This window comes from Strongylocentrotus purpuratus, unplaced genomic scaffold (genome assembly GCF_000002235.5).
Source record: "Strongylocentrotus purpuratus isolate Spur 01 unplaced genomic scaffold, Spur_5.0 spur5_scaffold_17, whole genome shotgun sequence".
NCBI classification, from domain to species: domain Eukaryota; kingdom Metazoa; phylum Echinodermata; class Echinoidea; order Camarodonta; family Strongylocentrotidae; genus Strongylocentrotus; species Strongylocentrotus purpuratus.
This window is the reverse complement of record NW_022145602.1, coordinates 4,620,286-4,640,874: the sequence shown is the minus strand read 5'-3', so window position 1 is coordinate 4,640,874 and position 20,589 is coordinate 4,620,286. Positions and strand designations below refer to the sequence as shown.

General features: G+C 36.4%; 1 protein-coding gene across 12 annotated transcripts in view; it reads right to left on the bottom strand.

The window, feature by feature from the left end:
• Positions 1-3,862: 3,862 nt before the first annotated feature.
• LOC105443524 (anoctamin-4-like) overlaps positions 3,863-20,589 on the bottom strand; it is a 96,518-nt gene continuing 79,791 nt past the window's right edge. For 9 of the 12 annotated variants that reach the window (XM_030988504.1, XM_030988501.1, XM_030988495.1 and 6 more), the window contains 9 exons: positions 20,062-20,173; positions 19,576-19,633; positions 18,806-18,903; positions 17,481-17,620; positions 16,753-16,905; positions 15,791-15,843; positions 14,385-14,608; positions 12,052-12,142; positions 6,391-8,665 (listed from right to left, as the gene is read on the bottom strand). In XM_030988504.1, coding sequence (XP_030844364.1) covers positions 8,465-8,665; positions 12,052-12,142; positions 14,385-14,608; positions 15,791-15,843; positions 16,753-16,905; positions 17,481-17,620; positions 18,806-18,903; positions 19,576-19,633; positions 20,062-20,173 — 1,130 coding nt within the window. In that variant the 3' untranslated portion in view covers positions 6,391-8,464. Of the gene's footprint in view, positions 6,311-6,390; positions 8,666-12,051; positions 12,143-14,384; positions 14,609-15,790; positions 15,844-16,752; positions 16,906-17,480; positions 17,621-18,805; positions 18,904-19,575; positions 19,634-20,061; positions 20,174-20,589 lie in introns of those variants that run through there. The other 3 variants (XM_030988503.1, XM_030988500.1, XM_030988496.1) reach the window with 2 other exon arrangements.

The window sequence follows — 20,589 nt, the reverse complement described above, 5'->3', positions numbered from 1 at the left end:
TGAATGTGAACTGCGGCAAATTGATCTTCAATCGCTTTATACAAACGAAAAAAAAAGCACGGGTGACGTCGTTTTCTTACATATCGTACCTAATATAATAGTTGCTGTGTAGAACAGCAATCCCCCTGCAATTCAAGGCTACAAGTGTAAGAATATGAAATACTCCGTCTATTTTCATGTTCTTTTTGGGGAGAAATTAAAAGTCTAACATTTTTAAAGATTTATTATCTTACATTGATAAAAGAACAAGTGTTAAGTGTAAGAGTTTTAAGAACTTTTTTTTCGGGGGGGGGGGGGTCAAAAATAAAATGTGTAATTTGTTTTTTAAAAAATTTCTGCCATGTGTTAAAAAACTCAAGGAAGATACAACTATGTCGCAATTGTGTATCGGTTGTACTTTGTTGTAAGGGAAAACCCAACTTGTTCAGCATACCTCAATTCACATTTTGTGTCAGTTTGAAAAGATTGCAACGACGGAAGGAAAGGAACCAAAGAATAATAAAACTTGCGATTGCTGATGAACTTGATTTACTTTAGAGGAAACACTTAACAAGAATAACAAAGTAATACGAGTTCCCCCAATGGATATACTTGACACACGTAACGAATATTTTTTTAAAGGGCTTCGTCGGCATCGATAAATTATGATAGAGACAGGAAATTCCTATATGTTATAGTTCTTCACAAATGATCTATGTCTTCTTCGTACTTGCACTTTACGTATATCCTACATCATTACATTTGGATGACATTGTACGTTCTTTAGTTATAACGATATTCATATATCTCTTCATGGTAAATATCATGCCAAACTTGTTCCAATTAATGTATAGTCAATTTCTAGTTATAGACTCTATTTTGAAAAGAAAAGCAGAAGAAAACATAAACGTCGCGGTTACCGGCTCCAAATCTGAAAGAGCATTTGAGAGTCGATTTCCAACCTTCTATATTCGGTAGAGAGAGATCATAATGACTAAGTTTCTTCGGCATGATGTCACCTAACATCCACATTCCCGTGGCGACGTCACGTCCGTATATACCAGACAGGGTATTAGAGTTCAAATGTTATTTATTGATGACCTCTGGGTTTTTCCCCGGTTTTTCCCAAACTTGAGAAGCTGCTTGAATAACACTTTATTGAACCAGAAACACGGGCCATACATGGTGCGCTTTCGGGTTGTAATAGCCCTTCTTCTTCTGCAGATTTCTACATAATAATTCTTGGTATTGTGATTTTTTTCTGTTACATTTTGTGTTGATGTCATCATTTATTATCATTGTGTTTTGTACATTTTCAAAAAAATCGTTCTATATTGAAGATATGTTGTATTGCTGAAATGTGATTTGATTTGAATGTTGCAGAAGAAAATAAATTAAATTCAAATCATTAAGTAAGCTGTAACTCACAACTTTATTGTTCATCTGAATTCCGAGCAATTGTTAATTTAAATCGATGTTCCCTTTTATTTTCCCCTTTTTCTTACAAAATATTGTACACGAAGGCAAAATGTTTCTTTTTTACTTTCATTTCAGTTTTGTAAAAGATTTTTTTTTCTCTCAAAATATTTCATATGATTTTGACACTGGCTTGCAAAGGATAAAACTGAGTTCATATTAGCATTTCCTCTAAGCGCACAATGTATGTAAATTAATTGAATATAGTGTTTTAGATAATGTACAATGTCTTCTTTCTATCAGAAGAGTATTTTTGTAATAAAATGAATGAGCATTATAAATGTTATGATTGCACAATATAACACCTTACCGTCTGATTACATTTTTCACGCTTTTAATGTTGAGGGGAGATGAGAGGAGAGGAGAGGAGAGAGAGGAGAGAGAGAGAGAGAGAGAGAGAGAGAGAGAGAGAGAGAGAGAAAGGTGGGCGGAGAGAGAGAGAGAGAGAGAGAGAGAAAGGTGGGTGGAGAGAGAGAGGGGGGGGAGCGAGTATATTAATTGAAATTGATTCTCACAAGAGTTGGTTGGCGGGAATGCAAAGAAATGTTAATTATGAAGCACTTAAGTAATATTAATGAAAGTCGTTGAACAAATTGCTCTCATTAACTTAGATAAGAGTCTGGAAATATTGTACATTATACCGAAACCAGGATACGCAACTAAATAAAAAGTTTTGTCCGAATATGAAGAAGAATTCAACAATACTCAACACTTGCTCTTAATATCAAAAACTTTACTGGGCATCATCTTCGATGAAAACCAGAACTCCCATTAGCAAAAAGTGACCGGTGTTAATCACATGGTGTCGGCACTACTTACCCGGATTTCCTTATCTTTCTATGCTCATTATTTTCTCAGCCTCTATATATTTTTTACCAAAATTGTTTGGCACTTCTCTTTTCTCTCTCTCTCTCGCGCTTCATATCCTTTCTCAAGGCTCACGTGTCATTTTTCTTCTTCTCAAAGAAGAACCCAGATTTCCGATCAGAGTCACATGCAACTTTAATGTTCTACTTTTCATAACCTCGCTTGAACTTCGTGAATGTCTGGTAAACATGGCGCCTGTGGAAATCCTCAACGATTCAGTTTTCCTTAAACCGACATACCTTCATAATTTATTAACTCTTCCTCATATCTCTTTTCATTCTTCAATAGTCTATTTCCCGCATTTCTCTTGCCTACTTTTAGGTTATAGCCCCTTTGATCTTATCTCCATTTCCTTTCTCACCTTCTTCATCTCTCTCTCTCTCTCTCTCTCTCTCTCCCCCTACCCCTCTCTCCAATCCCCCTCCGTTCTCTCTTTTTCTCGCTTCGATCTTTCCCCAACCTCCTTCTCTCTCTCTCTCTCATGTTATGCGAATGATTTAAAATATTTGAAGTTGAAAACAAATATCTATCAAATTCCAATCAAGATTTTATACTATGTGTACGAGGAAAAGCTCAAGGTAATATTAGAAAATGTCAGTAAGAGGGAAATAACTAACAAATAAACAATGGTCACTACAAATTTTCTAGTACAATCTTCCCAATTTAAACATAAAATATCAGACTCCAGATCAAGAATTTTTAAACACAATTTGTAAGGGGGAAAAATGTCCATAGGATAATTTAGAAATAGCATTAAATAGGGGGAAATAACCAACAAAATAAAATAAAATGATCACCAAAGAGTTTTCGAGCACAATCTCCCGAGTTTAATATCTCAATAAAACATGAATTAGACATAACTACAATATTCAAGCTTATACATTATGTATACACGTAGTCTACCTCGCTAAACACAAAACAACCTTAAATGTACAACTAAAACGATCCACAAATTCTAACAATTCATTATGATTACACATTCAATCAATTCCATATATAAAAATATAAACATTGGGCGAACATACATACAAATGAATAGATTATAGATTTCATAAAATAATCGTTCAAATAAATGAAAACAATTGATTACATTAACTGGTTATATAATAATACGTAACATGGATTGCATCTGTATTTTTTTTCTTCTTCAAAAATCCTCTTGGCAGATTTTAATACCGTATGCATATATAATTATGTGTGTGTGTGTGTGTGTTCACACGACAGGGTTAAACAACATTTGCAAACTGCTCTGTAACCAAGTAGGTTCATGTCAACTAAGTGGTGTGAACACGTCTGTCGATAAATGACTTAGGAAAAATAAGGGTGTTTTATCAAGAAAGAAAGTCACTATTTTCTTTTAAAAACCGTGTTCCAATTCCTCTTTAATGCATAACCTGACCATTGTCATACTTTGATTGTGAAGCGAAAGAGGGGTAATTAACTTAAACAAAGAAACGTAAGAAAATGCCCCTACAGGTCAGTTTAATTGGCCATTGATTTCAAGTCTATGAACTATACCCTATATTATGGTACAACACAAACATGCAAGTACAATTTGATTTAATTTATTAAAATGCATGAACTAGCTATGAATATATAGATATTAGCATATATCGAATTTCATACATGCACTTGAAATTAATTGATGAACTGTTTTACGAGCCTCAGTTTTTACCATAGAGTTTTTGACACAATTCTATGGATAAAATTAGAGTCGCCTATACGGCATATACGTTTACATACTGGTATGCCCTAAATAGCATCTTAACATAATGATACAAGTTATATAATATCCAAAGAGAAAGAAAAATAACCAGATAAGTACACCGCCCTATGCATATGTCGACATGGTATTAATAATATGATTTATATTTTCATTTAGCATAAAAGGAGAGGGGAGCTGAATATGTACAGAGCTCAGTTTGCAAAACTTTCTTTTCCATTCTTACAAATATACATTTCTGAGGCCAGAGTATGTGTCAAATGACAGTGAAAAAGATCATCCGACAAAAAAGTCTGTAATTATAAAATGAAATAAGAATAAAATACAAAAATGGAAGATTTTGATGTTAATATCCCAAAACAGGCACCATGTTTGAATCAAGTACATTGTACATGGATGTGTTTTCGTAAAATCAAAAATGATTACTGAAAATGAACTAATTATAAGACAACATCTCATACATAACAAGAGATTTATAGTTTGAGACAGCCCAATGAAGAAGAAAAAGAAAAGGAAATTGTTCCTGAGGCTAAAAGACGATAAATGATATTCTAAACAAAAGACAACACACTTTCATTCCTAAGAAGATAAAAAAGCACATTTTGAAACAAAGTTTGAAAGACAGTGACACTACAAATATGATTACAGAATTTGGTCAATGCAATAAGCCATTTTCGTAATGTAACCAAATTTAATGCATACGTCTTTGTAAAGACGTTTGCATTAAATTGGGCTACTATTACGAAAATAGCCTATTACAACAAAACATAAAAACTATTTTTTCCCCGTATCAACAAACATGTTGGTTATTGATAACCGATTTGATCCGAATTTCATGTAAAAAGACACAAATTTTCTATTTTCTTTCTCAATTTTGAAAAAAAGTCCTTTAAATATAACAAGTTAAAATATCTTAACAAAAACTCAAGATGAAATACGAGGAGCATATTTAGTTTGTACTCGAGTTGTTGCAATATGTACTTCTTGACTTAACTCCAGATATCATCATAAATTGTTCAATTTTAAATTCAAAGTCACCAAAAAAAACATCATTACATGGCTAAAGATGCAAGAAAAGTTGATTATGAATGAATTTCATTCAATTCATTATTTATATAATTATTATTCATACATAAACTACAAAAGTTCTTCAAATTGTTTAAAGAGAACACCTTATATCGGGGGTAGGAAACTCAATAAAACGAACCATAAATTTACTGTAAAAATAGCCAGTCCCTAATTAACATGCAAATTATATTCATAAAGATTAATTTATGCATGCATTACCATTAATATGCTTACAATGATATCCCAAATAACGTACAGGTATAAGAATATGTAAATCTATATACAGTTAGTGGTGAATACACGCACATATTACAACGACATATCATATATATCAATTTAATGGCTATATATCACAAACTTACATATAGGTAGAGATATAAAAATGCAACCAATCTAAAACTATTCATCGTTTCAATAAAACTGTACAATATACATGTAAACACAACCCTGAATATCTGAAAATGTTTCAAATTCAACTTTCAAATTTCTAAAATAAATTTCATGAAGATCATTAAGACAACGCTGAAATTGTCTCCTCACCATGGAATGAAAAATTGTCATCGAAAATCTAGATGAGACCATCTGCATCCAGAGAAGTCATTCAAATCAATAAATCGAAATAAAGCAAGACAGGAAAAGCCCTCACCGTAATAAAACAATATTTCATTAACATTCAAAGTGATTCAAATTAATGAAACATGCAATGTGCATCCAAATAATGCCAAAACATAAATTAGTCAAGGATGATTATTATTATATTTTTTTTTGGTAATGATTATCTAAATGATATGGGGATGGGGTAGTAAAGAGGAGGAATCTTTGCTCTTAAATTACATTCTAAACTCTTTTGAAGATAAAGGATGGCCCTATTCAAGCTTTTTCTCCAGTCTACGCTATTGCCCTTCGGATTGTAAACTATGATATAAGGTTGGTGACTGTTTTTAAAGTTTGACAGAATGGGTGCGGTCCCAATCCCCATCCCACCCCACCCCACCGCGCCCCTGTTGATTATACCATCCCACTTGCCCCAAGGGGCATGGCCGCTTCCTGAGACTTAGTAGCCATACCCTTGCTTAAGGTAAGCTCATGTAGCGCCTGCTGGGCAAGGAAGTTTTCCCTCTTGATCTGGTTCTTGACGGTGTCGGGCATGTCCGGGATGACGTACGCCACCACCATCTTCACGAAGATGATGACGTGCTGGTGATGCGGTCGTCATGGTGATCACAAGGAGTGGTCGAGAGGGGGGCGGGGCCAAAATGGTATTGGAGTATTGATGGGAAGGGGTGCAGGCATTGGGAAGGGGGTGAAGGCATTCACAAGGGAGGGGAGAGGAAAAGGACAAATCATAAAACAACATCATTAAATGATTCCGGGAACACAAGTCAAACCAATCATACAAAATGAAAATAATATAAAAACATTCAATAATGATATAAATGCAAATAATTTCAATTCATGCACGATGATGACAGTAAAATGAGTCGTTTCATTACAAATATGCAGACAGATCATTAGTTAATGAAATAGTGTGGATGAATGTTTGAAATTCATCATCAAAATCAGATCACTTACATCCAACCCTGTATGCATGTAAACTAGCAAGATAGAATTTGAATGAAAATTGAGGGAAAAAGAACATGTTGGGGAAGCAAAAATCATCACAATATTCACTATTCACAGCTGCACGTATTTCAGACAAAAACCCTGCATTAGAAAGAAAAGATCACTTTATCTCCAAACTGTACAGACACTGCATTGAAATGTCTTTTCGTACTTCTACACACATACATGTATCAATGTATTGATGACAAGGGTAGACAGACTTGCTATACACTGTGCTAGGCATTTTCTTCTATGAGTAAAAACTGGATAAGACTGATTAAAACAGACATTTAGGAGAGTCGGTAAATGCGTCAGTATTTCATATTATCATAGTTATTTCATTTTCTCTTTCATATCACATGCTTATAAAAATGCAAAGCCATACATTATAGCCATAGCTACAAATTGTCTATATTATTCTTATAAGTCTAGCATTAGGTTGTAAAATGAAAGAGATACTAGTATTCCAAAGGATCAAACTATTCACTTTTTTCAAAAGGTCCTAGAAAAAACTCTCTTTTTATTTACAGTATAAAAAGTGATGAATAGAATAACAATTTCTTTTCTTCTCCAATTTGCATGTTCATGCACTTGAACATTGGGTACCTGCCATCATTTTCATATAACTGATTTAAAAGGTGACGAGGATAATCATGTGTGGTACAGTGATGAACGCAAGGCAGTATTTTGCATAGAAATCAAGAGGTGATGCCAAACGGTAGACCAAAGAGATTGAAAGATTCTTAGAGAAAGTGATACGTGACTGAGACATCCTAAATAACCCATACTGTACATGCATCATAATGGATATTTGATCAAATGATGAATCACACAGATGGGGCTAAGTTTTTTTTTAATACAAGATGATTTTCTTTTTGAATATACATGCATTTTTCAAACAGATGAGAGGCCTGCATTAATCAAATTAGCAGTAATTTAGGTATATTTGAGGCCAGGATTGCTTGACAGATTTGACGAATAGCGAAAGTGAAAGTGAGAGTGATTTTGAGCGTAAACAGGATGAGCACAAGGATATAAACTGCAAAAGAGGTCACTCATTATAAAATGGTCCATAGACTCTACAAAAATGTGAATATCGTTGAGAACAATACAACATATGACATGGAAAGAGAGTCATGAACAATACATGTACAACATTTGATTGAGAAAGTGAAACACTATTATAACAGAAAGCTTAAATATGTAACTTAGAGGGAAGCAATTAATTGTACATCCTTTATCTAACAAAGAGATTACATATAACCTTGAACATTGATTTTACTTCTGAAAGCATTTGAAGAGAGAGAATTTTAAGGAGACTGTATTATGAAGAACAATTCAACATGGGGTTTCGTAGCAAAATGAAACTGCAAAGCGTGTATATACATGAACGAGCTTCAACGGTATTTCCGGTGTTGCGGTACGATACGAAATCGGATATTGATACGAGAATGAAAAGTGATGAAAAGTCATTGTCGATTCCCTTGCTTAAATGAGGGCACTATGTAAGATAATCTTTAGTACAATAAGGACAGAAAGATGATATAAGATAGTACAACTCATGAGGACCGTCATGGTCGATTCCCATAATAGAGGGCGCTACATAAGTTTAGCTGTATACGATAACGAAAGAGAGATGACGTAGTCTGATTTGATTTGAAATGAATGGATGCAGACGTGATGATGGCGAGGATGGCCAACATCGCCGAGCGAGGGATGATGCGTAGTCGTGGCGATGAGAGAGCCGGTCTAAGGCCCAGCGGCGCCGGCCTGCTCGACTTCCGGTCCACCCGGCGGGACCAACTTCTTGCTCTTGCCGCGTTGCTCCGTGAGGGCCGTACGCAGGGCCTGCTGGCCGAGGTAGGTCTCGCGTTTGATCTGGTTCTTGACGAACTCGGGCATGTCGGGAATGATGTATGCCACAAAGAACTTGGTGAATAGGACGAAATGCTATGCGTTGATGGAGAGAGAGGGTACAGGTGGTTATGTATATACAGATACATACAGATTAAACAGAGAGAAAGTTTGAATGATCGTATTGACAGGTTGAGAGAGAGGGAGAGAGAGAGGGAGAGAGAGAGAGGGAAGGAGAGAGAGAGAGAGAGAGAGGGAGGGAGAGAGGGAGGGAGAGAGAGGAAGGGAGAGAGAGAGAGAGAGAGAAACAGAGTAGAGAGAGAGAGAAACAGAGTAGAGAGAGTAACCAAGAGAGTATAAATGTGAAGGCAAGAGATAATATTATAAAGAAAGGCAGAGAAAAGAGATCAAAAAATAAATCAAGAGATTGGAGAAAAAAGGGAGAAAGAAGAAAGTCAAAAGAGAAAAAAACAAAGAGACAAAACAGCAAGTAAACAGAGGGAGGACAGAGAGATAGAGATAGAGAAAAGAGGAAACGAGATAGAGAAATCATGGGAGAAACAGGGAAAGAGAAAGAGAAAGAGCAAGCAAACAAGGATAAAGGGAGTGTTTCAAATTAAAAGAGAAAAAGAGATAAGGTGAGATAAAGAAATACATATCACAAGAGAAAAAGAGAATAATCGAGAAAGATAGAGAGAAAGAAGGAGTTTAGGTAGAAAAGGCATGATATACAAATGTACACACATTTTATTTTCTTAACAGGACATATGAAGATAAAATGGGAATATTGTGATGTGCCAGTGATATTTTCAGTTGAAGAAACGAATAGCTAGCAATATATTTAAAAAAAAATATGTATCACACAATAAAAAAATGAGTATATGGCAGCGTATAATACAGTGAGTTTCTATGTACTTTTTGAAAGATGCTTGACAAAAAATCCATAGGTAAACCCCATATTTCTTCACAAAATAACTGGATATTTATTTTCTTCACAAAATAACTGGATATTTCTTTATCTGATAATTTTATTCATCTTTTTTTTCTCAATACAATGTAAAATTCTTGCAACTCTGTAAATTTCATGATAATCTGATAAGTTTGTAAGTTAGTTACATATAGTATTTAAAGATAGTTAGTCCAACTTTGATATAAACCTGTTTCGATTGTGTAATTACAACCCCATGCACTAATGACATGTTATTACTACGTTACTTTAGCATAAATGATTAAGTGGTTCTTAATAATACTCGTTAGTCTGTCTTGAATGTAATACATCGCACTCAAGTGTCCTCGAAATTAATTACGCAATGTCAAAATAAAACATCCTGCTATATGCGATGGTGTTAGTTTCACAAGCATGGAAATGATAAATACATGAATGGATTTTTTATGAATGAAAGCAGCACAAGTTTATTAATCTTGGCTTAGCTTTGCCATGTCTGCATGCCATATATCATGATGAATATATAACAATGAAAGGAAATGTCCTTCAATATATTGCCTTATTAGAAACCACAGGCGTTTATGTGATGCTACGAAGCAGGATACCATACAGATGAATGAAGATTAAGTATTATTAACGTGTTGGCTATGACCAAGTGCACATCCGGAAACATCTAAAAATGTAAATCCGGAATCTGAAAATAGATTGCGAGGTATTTATTACCGCCATTAGCGAACAATCATGGCTTAGGAAAAGAAACCACTTGCGTTGCTGCGTGCCAAGTTTTTCCAAGAAAATTTCTCCAAGTGATGGCGTTTGCAATTTCTGGTATATTACTTTTGATTAACAAATACGCTTACTGTTTGTATATTTTTACAACAAATTTACTGTCGAGATAGATGGAGAATAGCAGATAACAAATTGTAAGCATATCGTAGTATAGCAGAATAGAATCTTTTAGAATCACAGGAAATTAGCGTGTCTGCAAAATCGCTGAGATATCGGAGACGCAATGCATTGTGGGAATGCACATTGCTATATGCGATAGTGAGAATTATAAGCATGATAGTGTTTAGAATATTAGTTACTCCCGTACTTGATTTTGATAAGAAATGAGACAAAGTGAATGAATTTTACAAACATCAAACTCATGAATGCGAGGATAATGAAAAATGAGCAACATTGATGACGGTTCTGGTGAGGAAGCAATTTCCAGCTTCGGGATAATATCCAGAGTCTGAAAAAAATGGGCTATTTGGCAAACTCAAGCTGATGAAGACATGCCTAATGTGTATGATCACTGCCGTTAATACATGTATGTTAAATAAATAATACACTCCCTATTCTGGGGATCATTCTCATCAAGCCAATTTTAGCTTTCATGATTCCCCACTTCCTTTTATCTTATGTTGATAATGACAAACATGTAATATACTTTTGATGTTTTTTAAAAGAGAGTGAAATAGAGTGAAATAGATAAATGAAATAAAATGAAATAATCAATCCTACAGCATTAAACTCTGTATTCTGGGTTTTCATCTTGCTCTTTCCTCTGATGTTAAAGCTTATCTGCACTGGTTTGGCCAGGAGGGATTAGACCACACAGCGAGGTCACTGACGGGTGGCTATCTCATCAACTCTCAAATAACATAAGAAATAGAGGATCATGGGGGACCAACAGGCACCGATTGGGGAAGTTTTCTATAAAGAGGGAGCAAGTAGCTTCAAGTAGGACAGTGGGGCTTTAAATAGAAGATTAAACTTAATAAAACTGTTTTGTTTCTTCTTCTTCCTCAAAGCAACTTTTCACCAATATCTACCCAAACCTTCCATTGTTAGTGGTCCGTCACCAAGAAGGGGGTATTGCTAGAAAGTTTTTACTTTGGGGTGGGGTGGCAATGTTGGATAAAAGTTGATGAAAAGCTTTCCCCAAATTCCACAGCCAACCAAAAGCAAACAAACAAACCACAAATTTGCAAACACTGATTAAGGATTTGGCTACAGGAAATTGAGACACAACTCCTCAACAAACATCCCGACATGACCTGTGTTATTAGCATACACACACACCAATATGAGTACTCCGTCAAACCCAATACACCAACCACCTACCAATATAAGTATTCCATAAAACCAAAGACAACAAACTGCACAAAACCATCTACAATTATCATGAAATTTTCAAAGCCGATAAATTTTAAAGCCAATAAAAATGCACCGTCCAAAAGAGGCCCTGACAGTGTACTTCTCAAATACAATTCCCACTCACTGCTATTCATTAACAAAATTATCAAAAACAAAACACAACTTATCACACCCCCATGTTGAAAATGGAAGAATCTCCTCAACAGCATAATCCTGTTATAAAGTGGGTAGCTACCATTTGGGTTGGGGGGGGGGGGATAAAATCTAGAGATTTGAAGAAAAAAAAGCCACACATTTCACTGCATCCCTTCAATGGGAATGGAAAAGTCCTAATATTTGCTTTCATGCAATAAATGGGAAGGTACCATTTGATTTTAGGGGGTGGACTTACCTCATAGAGCAGGATAAAGGCCAGCTTAATGGCGATGACCAGCCAGTAGTCCAAGGTGACATTATAATGTTCATCGTAGTTACCACGGTATCTTTGAAAATGGAATTATTGAAGAAAAGAAAAGAAAAGAAAAGCATCATTTAAACTGGAAATATGCACTTCGTATACCCTCATTTTGAACAAACCAGTGATGAATGGATTTGGTTACTCCAGTGCTTTTCATTAATTTGTGATTTCAAACAAGAATTTGGCCAAGTTGAGGACAGTTTTGATACCATTCCTCAGAATACATAATCTTTCTTCTGTACTAGTGCCTATCTCAATAACAATTTTTAATTTTACAGTCATAGGTTCTGATAGTTCTTTGTACGAATTGAAAATCTAGTGCCGTTTTCATTTGTTGCACGCTTTATTGCCACAGAGGGGGCTGATCACAAATCAACAGTTATATCGGTCAAATTCATTTTGAATTGTGTACAAATAGAGTTTTTGAGTCTAGTATTAAATAAACATCTGGAATTAAACATTTAAATTAATGTGTTGATAGCCACTTTGGTTGGAGGTTCCTAACGGTGGACCTCTTCATTATACCACTGGATTCATGGACCTTCAGTTTCCTAGGTCTGCAAAAAGGAAAAACATCTTTAATCTATGCCCCTTGTTTGCGCCCATCCAACTTGTATCATGCCAGCAAATTCAAACTTAAGGGCTTTCTCGGGTGTCTAAAGGGTCCGTCCAGAAAGTTGGGGCAATTTTAGTGACATACCAGAAGTAAGAAACTATGTCTCCTATCAACGATAACAATGTTTGCTAAAATGAGTTTTGCATAAAAAGCATAGCCAACTAACTTCAGAAGTACTCAAGCTTCATGATGAATCAATATTATGGACCCAAAGTTTATGTAATGTTATATAAATATGGTGTCCATGTAACGCAGGTAAGAAGATAAATGTGTATCAAACAAAGATTTTGAAGAAAAGCAACTGAAACAGAAACGATTCTAGCAGGGCACTACTATTTATATTCATTTCATAAAAATCTTCAACAAATAATTTCAACTTCCATGTGTAGTAGAAGATCTCATACCTACGTTACATGGACACCGTCATATTTTTTGCCCTATTTTTATGGAATGACCCAAAAAGAAACTGACTGAAAAGATTACCTAGACAGGGGTGATGAAGAGCACTAAAAAAAAAAAGGGGGGGGGGGGTTTCCCTTCAACCACGCTCCCCTTGAGTGGAAAAAAAAAGAGGATTCAGGGGGGAAAATGGCATCAAACGACATTCCGCCCTTTTGAGTAAGAAAATCTTGAAAAAATAGGAAGGAATCAAGAAAATAAGGAAAAATCTGAAAAGAATCTGGAAAAAAAAAAAAACTAGATGGACCTTCGGCCGGTCCAGTCGAAAATGATGCCTCCGCCATGGAGCAATTTTACAAACCAAAACAGAAGCGAGCAATTTTTGCATACATGACCCAAGTTTGGCGGGAATCCATCAATGGGTTCTTGAGATAAAGCGATCACGAGCTATTTTTGAATACATAGTGAGCCCTGTGACCTTTGACCTTGGATCTCGTGATCCTAAAATCGAATCAGGTCATTGGCTCTGCAAGATACATATATGACCCTAGTTTGGCAGGAATTCATCAATTGGTTCTTGAGATAACGCGATCACGAGAACAGGAAGTACGTACGTACGTACATACAGACGGACGGACAACCTGAAAACATAATGCCTCCGGCTAATTTGTAGCGGAGGCATAAAAAAAAGGATTCGGGAGGAAAAAATGGCATCAAACAACATTCCGCCCTTTTGAGTAAGAAAATCTGGAAAAAAAAGGGAAGAATCAAGAAAATCAGGGAAAAATCTGGAGAAAAAAATAAAAAATTGGGATGCCGATTTAAAGAGAAGGTTGAGTTCTGGGAAGAGGTGAAAAATAATTTGTGAGCGTTATCATTCTTATTATGCAAGTGTGAAAGAATATCACATAAGACATGTTCCCTGAAAAGCATGGCTCTTCAAATGCCTTCATATTCTAACTATGTCATGTAACATCGTAAAACTCCAGGGTATGATTTTAATGCCACGTGTTTGTGTAGTCCCATATACATCTTTCTGTGTACAGTGTTTGTAAGTTTACCAAGACTTGGCCAAATTTCTTATCATTTTGATGATTCCAGAACCTTGCAATACACACAAATTCTTACATGCTAGATGATCAACCTTTTCTGGTCGATTCCACACCGTTTCTTTCACAATGCAATCGCATGACCAGAACTCAACTTCATCTTTAAATCAGGTTTTTATCAGGCCTGCCAGAGGAAGACTGACCTGCATACGGATACGTTCAATCCATAGTTGGGGTCCGTGGTGTCCTCATCACCAACCCTGGGGTAACTCGGATCTGTGGGCTTAGAATCATTCTGCATGTCCACGGTGTTGAAGTAGGAGAGCGACCAGTTGGTATAGCCGTTGAGCGTTGCCTCGGGTCCTCCGTAGTAATACTTAAAGACTTGACGCGGGATGAACTCGGACGTGAAGGCAATGACAAGGGCCTGTCGTGGAGATGAACACAATTAATTTATTTATTGATATATTAATTAATATAATATTAAAGCCCCACCGCACTAGTTTGGCCAGGAGGATTAGACTCCCTGCATGGTTACTGACAGGTGGTTATCTCATCAATCAGCTCTCAATTAACATAAGAAAAAGGGGATCATGGGGGACCAACGGGTACCGCGTAGGCATTGTTTGCTATATAGAGGGCGCAAGTAGCTATAAGTAGCGCACCGTTTAGTTGAGGTGAGATAAACTTGGAAGTGAAAAGTATAATAAGGGCCTGTTATTAAAAGAGAGAGATAGACATAATAATAGTATTGGATATTTATATAGCGCACATATCCACCCTGCAAGGTGCTCAAGGCGCTCCAATATTACCCTGGCTCTGCTAGGCTAACGATTTTGGTGCTCACAGCATTTAAGGAATTCCTTCCCAACCGATACCAATTTCACACCTGGGTGGAGAGCGGCAAATGTAGATTAATGTCTTGCTAAAGGCCATTAGTGCCGTGGTGGGACTTGAACTACATACCCTGTGATCCACTAGACCACAACACTTCTACACATAGAATATTAACAGAGAGAGAGAGAGAGACAAAGAGATAAACAGGTTGTCTTTATGAAAAAGGAGAGAGAGAGAGAGATAGACAAAGACATACAGATTGTCTTTATGAAAAGGAGAGAGAGATAGACAAAGACATAAACAGGTTGTCTTTATGAAAAAGGAGAGAGATAGACAAAGACATAAACAGGTTGTCTTTATGAAAAAGGAGAGAGATAGACAAAGACATAAAAAGGTTGTCTTTATGAAAAAGGAGAGAGAGAGAGAGACAAAGACATAAACAGGTTGTCTTTATGAAAAAGGAGAGAGATAGACAAAGACATAAACAGGTTGTCTTTATGAAAAAGGTGAGAAAGGTGTTTTTAAGGGAACAGAAAATGTGGTCTTTACAGACAGGTGGTTACTAGTATAAAGCTTAGCTAGTTTCAATACACAGTGAAATCTGTCTATAAAGACTACCCAAGGGAGACAAGAAAAGTGGTTTTTATAGGCAGGCTGTCTTTGTAGACAGGTGGATATAGTACATGTTTCAATGAGAAACCATTTTCAAGGGAAACAAAAAGCGTTGTCTTTGTCGACAGGTGGTCACTTAAGCAGGTTTGACTATACTTACATTGGTTAAGACAGACAGGTTTCCAACGGTGACTAGGATTGCATACCAAGCACCTATAAATGAGACAAATTTGTGAGATAAACATATTAGCCGCTTCTAATAATTGGATTGTATTTACATGAATTGAATTTATGTTGTGTGGTAGTAGTTTACAACTGGGCCCCATTTCACAAAACTTGTCATCAGTGACAAATGACAATTTTCGTTATAAGCTAGTGAAATCCTTGCTTCTGAATGGTTATCAGAAGATTTTTCACTGATTTTTGTCATGTGTCACTGAAAAAAGGCTTTGTGAAACGGGTCCCGGGTCTAACACAAGCATAATAACAATCTTCTTTGTTTGATGAACTTTATATTATCTAGTTATACTGTACTTTACAACTGTTCTTACACTACCACTTCAGCACTTAACACCTTACCATTTCATCTCTTCGCGACTGGTCAGAGCAAAGCTCCCTTTTACAAATTAAACACTAGCACATTACCGAAACCCTTCTTACCGAAATCCTGGGCCCTCTTGGCGACTGGTCGTCGGAGCTGAGAGATATTTGTAGGCATCGAGACGGACCTCAACGAGGTTGTTAGAAAGAGCGAAGAGAGAGACTTCTCTTTTACAACAAATTAAACACCAACACATTTACTGAAACCCCTTCTTATCGACATCCTGTGCCCTCTTGGCGACTGGTCGTCGGAGCCGAGAGATGAATTTGTAGGTATCGAGATGAACCTCAACGAGGTTATTAAAAAGAGCGAAGAGAGGAGCTCTCTTTTACAACAAATTTAAAAGAGACGCATTACTAAAATCCCTTCTTACTGATATCCTGGGCCCTCTTGGCGACTTGTCGTCGGAGCTGAGAGATGAATTTGTAGGCATCGAGACGAACCTTAAGAAAGTTATTAAAAAGAGCGAAGGGAGGAGCTCTCTTTTACAACAAATAAAAATGACTGAAACCCCTTCTTACCGATATCCTGGGCTCTCTTGGCGACTGGTCGTCGGAGCTGAGAGATGAATTTGTAGGCATCGAGACGGACCTCAACGAGATTGTTCAGAAGAGCGAAGAGAGGAGCCAGAGGGAAAGCAGCCACAAAGATGGTGGAGAAACCAAACTGAACGACTGAAAAAGAGAAGAGGAATAATAAAAGGATGATAACTTGTACTTTCAATTTTGGGAATACATGTATCAATGTGAGTGGGATTTAGAACTAAAATTTTTTTTATTACTTGCAAGCTCTACAGGAAAATTGATTTCATTCAAAAGAAGAAGAAGAAGATATTGCATTGGGGGTGGGGGGGGGGGGGGGGGGGGGGTGAGAAACCATTTTCAAGGGAACCCCAAAATGAGGTCTTTGTAGACAGGTGATCACTGTTCACAATGGGTACCTGGTAGGATGTGAAAGTTCATGTGGTTGGACAAGCAAGTGTGCGCTTGCAAAATGGCGACTGGCTGGAATGCTCCCCAGGGAGTGGAAAATGTGCATACATTGTGCGCGGGTAAGCCTGAATCCAATGACCGGGGTATTAACATCTCTGTAAAGTGCTTAGGCACATCGTTGGATCGATGTATTGAGCGCTATATAAACACAGAATATTATTATTATTACTATCACTAAAGCAGGTTTGACTGTATCAGACCAATAAAATCGATCCTAATCCAAAAATTGCAAGAGAGACCGAAGAGAAAGAACTTACCCATCTCGAGGTATTCCTTGAAGAGCCCTCGTGGTCCAAGATCGGCCAGGTCAGCGTCCTGTTCCCACTGCTCATAACGTCCCTTGCCGCTCTTCTCCTCCTTGCGACCGGTACGAGAACGCCAGAAGTTCATCAGGACACTGGAAGGGGAGAGATAATGAGAAACAGCCCATGTGATGTGAGTGAATGAAGAAGGGGTTTATTGTCCAGTATTCAAACCAGGGCCCCGTCTTACAAAGAGTTACAATTGATCTGAATCAATCGTTAGTCTTCTTATCAATCGCAAGTTTGCAGTTGGACTATCTCCTATGTACATAGTTGCGATTAATATCCTCTCTTTGTAAGACAGGCCCCAGTTGATGTAAACATCATTTCAGGGGGGTTTTTCACAAAGACTAATATCAACTTTAAGTTGGACTAACTATGGCAAGCCGTTCATGCCACTGTTTGCTCTCAACATTATGATCTTTAGATTTTTTCCTTCAATAATGAACTATCAAAAAATGTAAATTCTGTAGATTTGTGACGATTTATACATCACTTGAGAGACTAATGCCAGTAAATGATAAGAGCAAACAATGGCATGAATGGCCTGCCATAGTTAAGTCCAACTTAAAGTCGATATTAGTCTTTGTGAAACATCCCCCTGGGTAAAGTTAGAGTCCCTGGCGGATTTGTCTCCTCCTCAAGACCGGTGAACGAACGCTAGAAATTCATCAGGATACTACAAAAGGAATTCAAGTATCCAATGAAACAGCCCGGAAACTACCACATGTGCTATTTTCTAGTCCCACTAACTAACTTTTAGCACATGTATTTATCCTGTAACATTTTCGATATATATTGTAAAGGGATGCTACATGTATGTATACAAGTTGTAGCAGGGTTGGCCAAGACGTAATGTGTTCATCATTCTTTGAAAAATTACTAATATTATTTAATCGATATATAACTTACAGCAATTAACAAAATAAATTATGTTTAATCTTTATGGTTTTATGTGATATCTTTGGTCAATAAAATAACTCCAGCCAACTTATTACTCACTGAAGTATAAGAACAGAGCGCCCAAAATCGTTAAAAAAAATACTTGTTAAAGCCTGTCTGCACTAGTTTGGCAAGGAGGGATTAGACCTCCCTGCAAGGTCACTGACAGGTGGTTATCTCATCAAATCAGCTCTCAATTAACATAAGAAAAAAAGGGATCATGGGGGACCAACGGGTATCACTTAGGTATTGTTTGCCAAATATAGAGGGCGCAAGTAGCTACAAGTAGTGCGGTGGGGCTTTAATAGAAAATAAGAACTGAAGAACTGACAACTTACGGCATAGCCAGCTCCATGAAGTTGTTGAAGAATTGCTTTCCGCACATAGTGATAGCAATATTAATGAAGAGTTCTTGCATACATCCAGCAGGGTCACACTGAGAACAGACACAGAAAAATAATAAAATATAGTCAATTATTATTATTAAAGGGAAAATCCAACCCGATTAGACAACTGCTCTAAAAGAAAGCAGAAAAATCAGAGAGTTGCAATTAAATCTTACGTAATAAAAGAAAGTTATTCATTTTTGAAAGTTAAAATCACTATACAAAAATTTAATGAGGGCTTGTAACAGTATCTCGACAAGTATGTGTTTAAAGGTAAAGACCAGTTATGGTCATGCGATTGCATTGTGAAAGAAACGTTGTGGAATCGATCAGAAAAGGTTGATCATCTAGCATCTAGCATCTGCAAGGTTCTGGAATCATCAAAATTCAAAATGATAAAAAATTTGGCCCATTCTTCGTAAAGTTACAAGCACTATACACAGAAAGATGTATATGGGACTACCCTATATCTCTCACAGACCATGAGAGAAACAAATTTACCAAATATATGAATTAGTAGGCGGTTTCCCGGCAAATTTTTTATCATCATGTATTAGTCAAAACATATTCTTTCACATGATTGGTAATGAGAGCTTCAATTTCATTTTTTGAAATTGGGGCGTTTCCAATACTGGTTTTTACCTTTAATCATTACTTCATCTGTTGTATGGGAAAGAACCATATATTTCTTGTTATCAATCTTTAAAAATAAAAATCCTCACCTCTTCCTGACGCCATATTCCGAAAACACGTCCATAGTCAGCTGGGGTACCGGGTAGGCTGTTACAAAAAGAACAGATTAAGTTTATGAAATTCAAATTAGCTTTAAAAATGTCTCATGCTTGTAAAGTAATGTATTTATCTACCCACATGTAAGACAAGTTGCATTATAAAAATAAATTTTATTTCAATGCTTAAAGGAATCGTTTATTAATGTTAAATTTGAGATGCATGGCCATACGTGTTATCAGTGTCTTTGATATGGTGTAAAATTGAAGCCCTACAAAAATTGCGCTTCAAAAAGATCATGAAGTGCCTCAAAAAAGTAAAAATCTTTGAGTGACCGGTTTTACCATACTCATTTTACGCAATAGACTGTAGTGTTATAAAAAAACATTTGAGAAATAAAATTTGATTTCCAATCATAAATATCTTGATAATCAGACAGGCAATGCTTGACCTTTAACCTAGTTAATGACGATGCTTACCGGCCCTTGAAGAAAGCAATGTAAAAACTGGTAGAGTAGTAATTGACGAATGCAAAGAGGTACATCTTGAAGGTGAAGCTGTCTTCGTACTCTGTCTCCGTACGGTGCAACTCTGTGGTCAAATAGATGATCATTTGTACGTCAACATTTCGGACATTGCTTAGCGCAAGACAACAGAATAACCCCCGCCTCCTATTAAAGTATTACGTGACCAATATGTTCAGTTTATAAAATTTAGGAGAATCTACTTTTTTTCCATTCTGAGTATAGCAAATTAATTCCATTTTAACTTTTTATAACATTTTCTAATCTTTTGCAATTCAATAATTTCTGATCCTATCATTTCCACTGTTATGAATGAAACGCATACAACATGCAAAGAGATTGTAACATGCATGTAATGTAATATGCCGAGTCTAATGGGTGTTAACTCAAATCATTATTTTCCACTGAAAACTACATACATGTACATAAATCAATGACATATTACAGTCTAACCTGCTTTAACCACCACCTGTATAGAAAGAC